Source organism: Xenopus laevis, chromosome 2S, assembly GCF_017654675.1.
Source record: "Xenopus laevis strain J_2021 chromosome 2S, Xenopus_laevis_v10.1, whole genome shotgun sequence".
In the NCBI taxonomy this organism is placed as follows: domain Eukaryota; kingdom Metazoa; phylum Chordata; class Amphibia; order Anura; family Pipidae; genus Xenopus; species Xenopus laevis.
In genome coordinates, this window is record NC_054374.1 from 542,315 (window position 1) to 555,715 (window position 13,401).

Below are 13,401 nucleotides of genomic sequence, written 5' to 3' on the forward strand. Positions count from 1 at the left end.
TTTGTTTCTGCAGTATATAGCTTTTTTAAGCAGTCATTGTGAACATTTCTCAAGTGTAAAGTCACGTTTTTCCCTTGTTAAGGAACAACTTTAGCCTTAACAACTTATGGGGAAGCTTCAATAAAAAAAAAAAATGATCTCAACTTTGAACTAATGTGACAAAATGCTAAATTTTCACACAGGACAAACAATCCAAGCTTTCACAGCTGTCCTAGCACCATCACATAATGCCCCCTGCACTAAATTCTCTCCTCATAGTTTAGATAGATTTTTCATAGCAAGCAAACTTAAAGAGACATAACATGTTTTACTTGTAACAAAGATAATGCCCAGAATATATTTTGTTTAAAAATTTCTTATTTTAAGAAGAGAAATGAAGGGGGAAAAAGAAGTGAGAATAGTGAAGGACTAATTTAGGAGGAGATACCATATATAAATAGGGACTAGTGATGGGCGAATAAATTCGTCCAGCACGAATTTGTGACGAATTTCCACGTTTCATGATTTTTTTGTGAAAATGTTCGAATTGCTCACTTTTTTGTGTGAAAACATTCAAATTGCTTGATTTTTTTTGTGAAAACGTTCTAATTACTTGATCTTTTAGTGAAAATGTTCGAATTTCATGTTTTTTTCTAAATTAAATGAGTGTTTAACAGTACCTTCTCTACATATTTGTACCAAAAAATTTGTACCACCTCCTCCTTTAAAAATGCTACTGTTCTTATCAAACACCCACTGTACATATAAATTGCATTTATGCACAGTGTCAGACTGAGATGCCAGGGGCCCACCACAAAACCTTAGACTGAGGACCCACTTTACAAACTATTATTCCTCCTCTCCTCACTCAACCTCTTTATTCTCCTAGTCTTTTATCTCTACATACTATACTCTATTCTTCCATTACTAAGACCCTTAAAGAAATACAGAAATGGTCATGAAATAGGCCAAATGTTTAGCAGCATGAGGGCCACTGACACCTGGGCCCACCGGGAGTTTTCCTGGTATCCCAATAATAATGGTACATTTCATGTTTCTATACAAATTTCGTCGTAAGGTACATTATCTTTGGAATGGGTTTAGACTTTCTTTGTGGCAAGGATTATAACTACAAATATGGGGGCTGAATTTCCATTTTTTTAATCTAGGATAGATATCACTGAATGAACAAAAAAAAATCAACCTATGGGAAAACATGGTTTCCCCCATTGACTGCATTGTCTAATGCTTTCATAATTGGTTATATTATGCAGTGTCAGAGTGATAACAGTTTTGGCCTATTGATTTTAAAGGCTAACGAGAGTAACATACAGTGTATATATACATCCATTTGTTTGAAATAATCCATTTTGATTGTTCCTGCTGTGTGCAGTGCTGTCTTCTATATTGTAAGTATATTGTAAGTCTCTAAAATTCTTGTAAAGTTTTTCATAGTACTTATTAAATATGGCACCATAACTGTTTTAGCCTGCCAAACACATAACAATTACTTTTTGAATTTAGGCAGGCAATTTTTTTACAACCTTACAATTACAGTAAATGAAACTTCCACCCCTCTCCTAGAGATGTTCAGTCTCTGTGTGCCTCCTCCTCTATGTCAAATTATGACAAGGAAACAAAACAAAAAAGCAAACACGTTATTTAAATTGTCATAGTATAAAGGAGCAAATAAAGAGCTAAAAATAACTGATAAAGCATAAATGTTTTAAACAGACAATTTTTCATTGTTGACTGAATTTTCTGTGTTAAATTGAACTTTCCTGCTAACTACGCTAGCTTAAATCCATGTGGTTGCAAAACACAATCGTATGGCCCATATATACAGTATATATCACATTTTTTTCTTCCACAGTGTCTAAAGCCAAATTTACATGTAAACTAATAAGTAAAAGGCTTAAGGTTGCTGATGTTTACATTAAAGTCGCTTTAATTGGGGTAATGTCTAAATAGAATGCAGTTAACCCATTGGTAGCATAACAGTAATGACTTCTTTTAAGCTATGGCCCACATAAGTCAGATGCAGAACTGGCAAATAAGCTTCATGCAGATAATTATTTGAAGAAATTTAGCAAATTAGAATTGTAAAGGGTAGAATTATATTATAAGTAAAAAGCAGGTTTCTGTTAATAACCGTCAGTTCACCTTTCCTAACACACCAGCTAATAGAAAGTTTATTTTTAAAGTAACCCTCAAGGAATACATCAAAGATTGAGATGGATATTGAATTAATTCTGCAATTTAATTTTTTTTTTTTATCTGCATAGCAAAATTTATTTCTATCTATCAGACTTTTCACCTTTTCCTCACTGTGGTTCAGAAGCTGAAAGTTGCTTACTTGATAATTCTGAAGAGTAGTTGATAAGGTTTTTTACCATTAAGATGTATAAGAGTTTTCACAACACTTGAAAAAAATTGTTGGGTGTTTTCACACTCAAGCAACAAATGATGTATTGTCATAAAATGTACCGTGATATTTCTGAAAAATAAATTTTGATATGTTAGGTGTTAGTTACTATATATAAAGTTCAGCTTGGTTAACTTACCTAGGAGCTTGTGTAACGTGCATTTAAAAGGGGTCATTTACAAATACAAATTCAGAGAGCAAAGTTACATTTTGGGTGCAAATCACCATGTTTTTACCCATAATGTAGCATTTTCCCCCATATTTGCAGCCACACTCTGATTTGTATTTCGTACAGTTGAGCATGATGCATCAACATGGACAAAACTGTGCATTTTTTATGCAAATTGGGTGAAAGTTGCATTCTAGCATCAGAGTGGGTATTGTGTCTTTTCTGCAGGATGCATTCAAAATAATGTATGAATAGTCACCAGTGCCCCTGTATAGAGACTGACTTCACTTGGCACACTTTAAAAAATATAGTTGCTTCCAAGTATCCTTATATTCTGCTACCTTTTGCTTATATAAATGTGAATGTCATAGTATTTAATTTCTCCCAGCTTGTCATCACCTTTCATTCTGTGTCAATAAATGATTTTGACCCATACACCCTTCCCATTCCATACTAATATGTACTGGAAAATAGGAAAGCTGGGGCATGAAAACCATGGGTTGAATCTCTGTCATCTGATTTTTGCCCTTTCTGTACATTCATGTGTAATTTTGCGCCACAAAATCTGTAGAATTTAGCAGCTGGTTAAGTTATTTTACACTTCTCTTGCTGTCACTGATCAAAAGCAAATGAAAACAAAAATGTACATGATCTAATTATAAATATACTTTCTCCATGGTTCTACTTCACACTTGCGAGATTCCAGAAAAATTTCAAACTTTTCCTTAATTTATGAACATTGATCTTGAAAAACAACGTTTTAATGATTATTGAGGTTTTACCTAACCTTCTATTGATCAGTATTTATATGTAATTTATATATTTCATGTAAATACAATTCTGTTATATAGTGTGAAATATGTTGGCCCACTATAAATATATGAAAATAATAATTATTCTGCTTGATCATCAGATATTGGTCCTCCACCACAAGGTTAGTTAACCGAAAAAACCTTCTGGGTTAACTTTAAAATGACAATAATCTGATTGAGCAAGTTAAGCAAAGAAATATGTTTCACCTGCGAATTTGTAATTAATTAATACAAGACATGAATGGAGAGCTGTGGATTGTGACCCTTAAGAGCCTGATGTATACTCCCCAGCTCTAAGGCAAACCAGTTTTGGTGATCAACAAGTTTTAATGTCAATATGGACATTAAAACTTCACCTTTAATTGATTCTATTAAAAACAACAGCATGAGCGACGCCCACACAAAACACCACAAGTATTTACAGACTCGAAACATTTCAAAATGTATGCAGTGTAGGACTATTGCCTTAAAAACTAATACGATTTAAAAGCCACGATAGGTGGAGGATGAGGGTGTCGAGTACCCGCTACAACAAGCTGGTTTGTTTCTGAACTGGTTTGCATTAGAGCTGGGGAGTGTACCTCTGGCTCCTAAGGGTCACAAAACCTACAGCCACATTCATGTGTTGTATTAACTTTAAAATGCATAAATTACTATATATTAATGCATACCATATTGTTTTATCTATATTTTACATTTCTTTTATTAGGAATGCAAAGCAAAGACCTGGAGACCAAGTATTGTTTTTAAAAGGGATACTTTGGTAATCAGGGAAGTCAGAGAAGATGATATCGGGAATTATACTTGTGAACTGAAATATGGAAGTTTTTTCGTAAGAAGAACAACAGAACTAAAGGTCACTGGTGAGTCATTTGCACTTGCAGATTATAAAAGAGCATGTGTTTGTGAAAAGTCAAACAACTGTGATCCAAAGGTATCTGATTTTTAAGTAATGATGGGAAAGTGAAGCTCTCAAGCATGTTATTATAGTTTTTGTTGCTTTCTTTGATGTTCAATAAAGTTTTATGGAAAGGAGGGTATTGGAAATGAAGGTAGACTTGAAAAGCAACAATGAGGAATAATATAAGTGGGGAAAAAATAACCTTATATTTATTAAAGGAAAGATAGAAGCAGAATTATGAAAGAGCCTGGCTTTTACATGACCCTAGAGATGTCCTCAAGATGGCAATCACTTGTGCAACATTGCAATACCCGGCCAAGGTCCTGTAACTTTATATGCACAGCTAATTATATAATCAGAATGCAAGGTGTAATCAATTGATTAATGCCAGTTGATGGCTTAATATGAATGGTTAATTAGTGAGTTTCCTCAACCTAATTTTTTTATCATAATAAAATAACCATGTTGTTTGCCGCATTCCAAATTGGTGACTCAAATTTATGGCTAGATTCAATCAATGAGAAAAAGTTTTCTCATAGTTAATCACTTGAAAGTCATGGAAGAGAATCAATTCAAGGAGAAAAAGTATTTCTCAAAATTCACTTCCAATTTCCTATACTCTTTAATAGAGTTTTCATATGAGATCTCCAACTGAATTTTGTCCATGAATTTTCAAGTGATAAAATGTTTTCTCACCGAATCTGGCCCTCACTGTATAGACATATGTAAGCATACAAATCACTGAACAAAAATGATTTATCAAATGATTTATTCAACTTCAGCTACAGTTTGGTGAATTATTAAAAGAGTGATGTTTCCCATACATGATTTCTACTGTATTCTTGCAAGGGGATTATTACACTTAAGGTCCATGGAAGGAAATGTTGATGGTTGTATTCAGACAGCTGCAAATCTCAGATGCTCATGTTAATCCTTCATTGCAGGTTAAATAAAAATTCTTTGTATGCCATACCCAGTTAACTATTTGCAATAAGATTTACAGCAAATAACATTTTTGTTCATTATATATATCTCTACAAGATCACTAAATGCAAATAATACAGCTATAATGGGTGTTTATAACATTTATATCAGTGTAGAGTTAATTTATTTCCACAATGTAGGCCAATCTGCTGCTGGTTACGATAAATCACTGGCAAACACGTCAATCTTACAGCCTGTCGAGGAACATTAAAACTTGGAAACTTTCCAAACAATATACAATGTGTGAGTCATCTGAGGGCGGGGAGACATGTTCCCAATGGTGATTCATTAGAATTTTAGAGAGTTAGGTTGCTATTCATTGGCAAAAAAAAAAGAAAATATGGGCACCTATTCTTGATCTTTTCTTTACTATACAGCTCATCCTGAAAATGTACATCACTAACAAGTGTAGCAGCAGGTTGTGCATTTAAAGTTAAAAGGATTGCTTATTTAGGAAGCATGAAGAAAGGTGATTTTGGGGATCCGTTAATTTAAATGGGTGAGAAGTGGGAGTTAACTTTCGCTAGCTCTTTACAATCTGCCAAATATTTGAGCATAAATATGTCCTACTTAAACCCTACTTGTATATAACAGTCAAATCGCTGGTTTACACTAATTCTCCAAACACTCCAGCAGTAAAAAGGGGTAATTCCCATTTGAATATACAGTGAAAATAAGTGGTTGTTCCAGGCCAGTTGTGAATAAGTAATGGTTCCAGTCCAGTTGTAAAAATGGGTGGTTTCATATATGGCATTTATACTTTGCAGTACCAAATTTTATCAAATGAACATTGGCATAGTATGTTTCATAGGTTGACAATGATACCAAACATGACCCCAGAAACCATTCCTCCTATGTGGTGGGTCTGGTATCATTAGGAAACACGTGGTCTCCTCATAAACAGTATGTGATTTATGCGACTGTGAAGGCTATATGGATCTATTTCTCTAATCCAAATATTCCCATAAATGACCTTCCTGTATCTCTTGGTCCTTTAGCCCTGATCATCAGTTCAAAGCCAACAGCCTGTTAAAAGCTTCCTAGACCAAATGATCTGGCTTTTTTTTAAGCAGGGCAAATGCTCCACCTGCTTACAGAGCTAAATTGTTGAAACCTCTAATTAAGAGTCTTTCTGTGTCTTGATAATAAATGGGTCCAGTTTAACTCCTACAAATCTAGAGTACTACAGTTCTGGCATGACATAAACCGTCAATGTTTATTTTGTAAACCACATATGTAATGTCACCTGGAACATTAATTTCCAAACATCTGCGGAGATTTCCTCATCTCTCAGCTAAATGTTTTTCTATTATTAGCTTACGCCTTTATTTTTTAATTCTCAAACATACTGCCATTTGGATCTGTGCTTTCTATGGTACTTTATGACCTGCAAAATCAGTTAACACTCTTGAAAGAAAAGAACATGTTAAGGAAGATTGCCCCATAAGGTCAACAAACAGTAGATAATCAAGCTTGTGAAGAAAATACTTTGGGCAAATTGATACAAGCATTTTGTAGCACCAAGCCAAAACATTTTTATATTTGATTTCTGTAACAAAGATTTAGCAGAGAGAGAGAGAGGCTCACAAGCTGTTATTGAAAGGCTAAAAACAGTTTATTTTTGACAATCTGAATGTACCATAAGCCAAAGTTGTCTCACAGATCACTTTATTTTTCTAAGAAATCCGTCAGCAACAGAAAGTGTCCTGAAATTAGAAAAAATACAATCAGTTTTCTGGAAGCTTTCTATTTATATTGCCTAATATAGTGATGGAAAAAGGAGATCCTGCGATGATAAAACATAATGCTGATCAGATTACTAAAATTGCCTGTAAGATTACTGAAATCTAAGTCAATCATGTTCCACATAACTAAAATTGAGTAGCTTCAAAAATTCCTCTTTTATATTCTATTAAATTATTTATGATTGTATATGGGTTATTATCGCCTAATGATCCTTAAACCAAAGGAAACCAATGTATGGTTTTTTTTTATTATTGAATACTGCCAAGGAGCAATTGTAAGTGTCTTGCCTCTACTTCCCTAGCTGTATTCTGTCAGGGATCTGGGAAAGTACAAAACACACTGTATGATCTTGACTCGGAATGTACTTGATAATGAAATATTCTGTCTTCATTAAGTCAGCTCCCATGGTGAGTGAGATTAGAGAGCTATGTATCCAAAGGTCATGGCATTGATTTCTTTCACCACTTCTTATTTTTGTTTTGTTTTCAATGAGGTATATTACTTAAATTATTATTATAGCTATGATTTTTCCTTATTTTGTTTTCATTTGTAAAACTATTTTTGGAAAGAGGCTATTTTTATTGGCATCTGATGGATCATATGCAGGTGATAGTGCTAAGGGATACATAAATAAACAGCTACAGAAATATCTGTGTCATTGCCAGAACATGGTTTGTCAAAATGTTGTTTAGTATTTTATTGTCTGTCAGTAAGGGCAACAACCCTCTGCTGAGAAATGATCCCTCTGTGACCAGAGCTACGGTTTCTTATGGTTCTATCTCTAAGGTATGAATGGCACATCACGATTAACATAAGCATATGGCAGAAAGCCAGTTCTACACAAACAATCATGTTTTCCATAATTTGTATGGATGCATTTGTATGCATGCATGACTCCAGTACACATGATGCTCAGGGTGAGGAGCCAAAGATATACACTACTGATTAGAATTTAGTCTCTAAACAGCTTTACAAATTTAATAAAGGAGATACAAGAGCTCTGGGATTATGTGAAGATATGAATTGATGCATGCAGTTCTACAACTCTTAACACGCACACATACACTCAAATACATACAGCTTTTCTCACTTTCTATTTATGGTAATTTCTGGATTAGTCATTTTTTTAAATGTTTTCAGTAAAACCATTCCATAATTCCTTGGTTTTATTTCTTTTAAATTGATCCATTTTTTTAATGGTTTTTGTAGTGTGCAATGCAAATCCGTGACTCTGGTTTTCACCATTTCTAAACTTTCTGTCTAGAGGTTTGGCAATAGTTTTCTAGTGAGGAGAATTCAAATTGTGAACAAATAGGTTATATACCCTGTTCATGTGAAACCACTTTATTGGCTTCAAATAGAGGTCTTGACTAGTAATGAGTGAATATGTGATGTTTCGCTTTGCTGAAAAATTTGCGAAAAGGATGGCAAATTTTTGCAGCAGTTTTCACAAAATGTTTCACCCACAGCAAAACATGTGAATTTATCACAAAACTGACCATTGACTGATGAGGGCTAAACTAATACTTGCCAACGCCCATTGGCAACTGCGTCACATACTTGGTGCACAAGTGGGAGTATTCGCAAAACCCCATAGACATGTATTAACCATAATGACGTTGGAATTAACCATAATGACATTGGAGCCTTACTGAATCTTTAGGGTATTACAGATCAGCATTGCTGCTAAACTCTAAAACTACATACTGGATAAATAGATAGTTTTTTTCTTTTTTTGACTAGTTGAATCAATGTTCACTAAAAGAAACTAGGTTTATCTCTGAACATTTGTATTATTCAAACACAGTTACTTAAATTGATCTAAACATTCATGCTCAGTAGCTTTATAACAGCAGGAACTGTCAAATCTGTCATGAGAAAAATCAGCCTCAATAGAATTCTGCATTAAAAGCACAATAACCAGCATATAGTATGGAAGAGCCATAAGCTTTCATTCAGGTCAAAATGACTTTTATTCTTTCTAAGTGCATAGAGAAGCTCTTAAATGCAATTGGCAAATGTATTAAACATCACAGGAAAGAGTAAAAATGAGATGAAGTCACAAAATAATTTATGCTGAGAGTAACTGGGATTTTATAACAAATTAAACTTTAATCATAATACATTTATGAATATACATCGGCAGTATGCATCTGTTTTTGACACAAAGATGTAACATGCTACAATTGCATGCAAAAAGCTTTCATTATATAAGTGGCATTTTACAGGTTTAAAGAAATTCACTTCCATCGAGTGGCACTTTTGTACGTTTGACAGTAAAAGTAAAGCATTTTGTAACAGTATAATAATGGTAATATCAATGTTCCCACTAAGCTGTGTGTGTGCACATGGTGTAACCTCACCTCACAATAGCCTTCATTGAGTGAACAGGACGTTTTTTATACACATGTAACAAAAAATACAGCTATTGATTTCAGAAACATGACACATCAGAATTCTCAGAAGTATGGTTAAAAGTTGTTTGGAAGACAAAATGACATTTTTGCTCTATCATTCTCAAAATTGTATGAACATTTGCAAAAAAACAAAAACAAACTAGGCATGCAGTGGTCTGGGAACTAGAAAGAACAGATGCAAAATTACTAAATGGGAAATTGAGAATACAGTACTTCTAACATTGATGACAATACACATCCAAAGGAAAACATCCTCAAATTGTATTGCAGCCTCAATATCACAAACTGTCCATAGTTGGTATGTGGTAGTAACAATTCTGTGAGACACTGAGTGACATGTTAATCCACCAAAATTAAAAAAAACAAAACAAAATAAGATGAATGAATTCAATATTGTTTGAATGAACTATTGGTGGCATGGTGGCTTTAAGGTTAGCATGGAAGCCTTGCAGTGCTATGGTCCTGAGTGACATATTAAACCAAACTGGTATATATATTTAAGTAAATATTGCCCTTTTAGATATTTTCCCTTGAGTCACCTTTTTAAAATATTTTCTGTGCTGCCTCAGAGATCACCTGACCAGAAATACTGAAGCTTTAACTGTAACAGGAAGAAGCATGGGAGTAAAAAAGACAGATCTTTGTCCATGAATTGGCTCATATGACCTAACATGTTTGGTTTGTTTGTGTGCAGTGTGAATCATAGGATCTCAGGGGGTGGGCCCTTAATTCTTAAAATGGCAATATTCTATTTAGGATTACCTAATGGCACTAAAAAAATGTATAAGTATGAAAATAGTTTATCTACCTGTACATAAAGCAAGGTTTTATATGTGAGTTGTTTTATGCAATATATTTTTATAGAGACCTACATTGTTCAGGGGAATAGTTTTCCTTTAACTGCTGACCTTGGTACTGTCTACAAGAAGTTTAAATGCTCTCCCTGTGTCTCCAGGTACTATGGATTACTCCCACACTCCAAAAATATGCTATCAGGTTCATTGGTTGACAAATATATTGACCACAATGTATATGATTGATGACCAATATCTGGAAATTACTACATACAAGTGTTTGTGCTCAATAAATAAATAAAATTATAAGTACAAATAAAATGAATTAAGTAATTATATTATTAATGCATTGCTTAAAACTAAAACAGTGCTAAAGGAGAATGTGATGGTTCCAAAAATGTTTTAATCCTAAAATCATTTTATACACAATTTTATGGCAAGGACCAAAATAAGGATTTTTATTTTTGTAAAGGTTGCCATACACGGGTAGATTTTGTTGTGTGGAACAACCGTTTTTAGCACAATCCAATAAAATCATCTACTTATCGTTACATTGATGGGGTCCCAACAATCTATTGGACAGGTGTAAAAATGTTTGTCATGAGACCGATCAGTGGATGGTGTAGTCAGATAATCATTGTTTAATGATGGTTCACTGAGCTCGCCTTTTGTGAAAGTAAACAAAGGAACCAAAAGCCAGTAGATTAAAAAATAATAATAATAATAATGGGTTGTTAACTTTAATGGTTAACTATGTAGAAATGAATTCTTTAGGCCAAAATTTTACAAAAAGAAGCTGCTGCTGTTATGCTGTATATATATATATTGAAAAAGGCCCTGGACAGGGCCGAAACGTTAGTCCTATGCTGTGTTTTTTTAAATAAAACCTTGTTCATATTTTTAAGCCCTGAGAGTGCTGATCTTCTTTGGATGGATGGAGATATAATATTGATCGTGCACCCAGGCAAACAAACACTTTATTCGAGAGTGCTGTGGTAACTGTGTGCCTTTTATTTCATTATTTTACCCCATTGCATTGCATAGTCTTTAAGTTGTGATAACCCCAGTAGTCTCTCTATACAACTACAAAATGAAATGCATTCTAAAATATGCATTTTGTTGCTGCCCAGGTAAATTGAATCTGGATATGCTGTAATCATAAGTAAACATTTAGAAAGAATATTTTTTTTGTTTTTACTGGTCCTTTCAGATGAGCCAAAAGTTCTACAGAGTTTTGCTAACAGTCATCTCTAATTTGTCATGTTGATATGTGTCTTGGTTAGCATGTTTTCTCTTTTTGGTTTCCATGCTATATTTGTAATGTTAATGCTTACTATAATGCTGATACCAAAATGAATGGCAGTTTCCTTAGCAAAATATGAGTTTGAAAGGAAACTGTCAAAAATAAAGCAAATGATTAATTTTGGCCCACATTTCTTCCATAGTTTGTATGTCAAGCTCCGGACATGTCCTTGGTTGTTAAATATTTTCTACTTGCCAAATTGTTGTCAGAACGATACACGATGCTCTGTGTTTATCTTTGTTGAGAGGCATGTCAACATCTTGTCTCTTATGATGGTTGTAAATGAGGTAGTACCTGTGAAAAGAGATGTTTTCCATTGTGGGACTTAATGATGAGAATATGAATATAACAGAAAATCTGAAGTTTTATACCAGATATGAGATCTGTTACCTGGAAACCTATTGAGACAGTAAATATACCCAATAGGTTCGTTTTTCTTCCAGTAAGGATTAATTATATCCTAGTTTGATTAAAATACATTATTATTATAGAGAAAAGGGAATCATTTTTAAAAATTCTGACTATTTGGATAAGATGGAGTCTATGGGGCAAATTCACTAAGCGCCGAAGCGCCGAACGCTAGCGTTAATTCACTAGCGTTTGGCATTTTCGTTACTGTGCAAATTCACTAACGAACGCTGGCGTAGTTTCGCTAGTGTTACTTCGCACCCTTACGCCTGGCGAATTTTCGGTACCGACGTAACTTCACAAATTCACTAACCTGCACAGTGTACTGAACGCTACCTTCCTTCCTTCGCCACCTCAGACCAGGCGAAGCGCAATAGAGTAGATAGGGATTGTTTCAAAAAAAGGCAAAATTTTTTCTAAGTCCCAAAACACGCTGGCGTGTTTTCTACATTATGGGTGATAGGCTGAAAAAGATCGAAAAATTTTTTGGGGCTTCCCTCCTTCCCCCCTACATTTCCTGACTCATGGCAACTTACCTAGACAGTGGGCACATGTGTAGGGCAAAATAAAATTTTTATTTGATGATTTGAAGGTTTTCTAGGCATTTGTAGTGCTGATACGTATTCCTCCATTGAAATTTGAATTTGGCGCCCTATGCAAATTAGCCTTCGCTAGCGCAAATTCGCAACCTTACACTACCCCTGTGCGCAACTTCGGATTTTAGTGAATTTGCGAAGCGCTGGCGAAACTACGCCTGGCGAAGTGTGGCGAAGCGCGGCGAAGTTGCGCCTGGCGAAACTACGATTGTTAGTGAATTTGCCCCTATGGGAGATGGTCTTTCAGAGTATTCTGGATAACAGGTTTCCAGATAACTGATTCTCTGCCTGTACATTATTCCAGCTGGCATGATTATATTGGAGTTCAGGATAAAATGTTGCATTGCGGTGTAAAGACTATATTTTTGTACTTTGTACATGTTTAGTAAAAGGTTCCTTAAAAAAATTACCTATTTAATGTATGGCCACCTAGAATATTCATTATGTTTAATTGGGTTATTTTTCTCAATTATCTGTTATCTAAAACATAAATAATATGGTTCCTTTTTAATCTGAAAGGAAATGATGTTTGGTGAAGTTATCAAGGTTATTTAATTATGTGGCCTAAAAGGCGCTTTGATTGTTGACTGAGCAACAGAAAAGTAGTGAGAACTAGATCTGAAACTTGATTGATTTCAGTTACTCTTAATATATTTCTGTAGCTTTGAAAGTTTAGATAGCACCCAAATTTGCTTCTTCATTTATTTTGGACTGCTATAATAATTCACATAATTATATAAAAAAAGCTAGTTGGAATTAATAATGAATATTGACCCAATGAACTCAATGAGATTTTTAATTAACTTTCTCAGTTTTAGAGAGCTTTGATTACTGTGGAAATGAATATAGCTCCAACATATTACGCAG

The 13,401-nt window shown here is 34.2% G+C and overlaps 1 protein-coding gene across 1 annotated transcript in view; it reads left to right on the top strand.

Moving 5' to 3' along the window:
- Positions 1 to 13,401, top strand: part of il1rapl1.S (interleukin 1 receptor accessory protein like 1 S homeolog) — a 707,139-nt gene that overhangs the window by 465,256 nt on the left and 228,482 nt on the right. Inside the window, exon 5 of the mRNA XM_041583301.1 lies at positions 4,095 to 4,248. Within this exon, the coding sequence (XP_041439235.1) occupies positions 4,095 to 4,248 (154 nt within the window). The remainder of the gene's footprint in view (positions 1 to 4,094; positions 4,249 to 13,401) is intronic.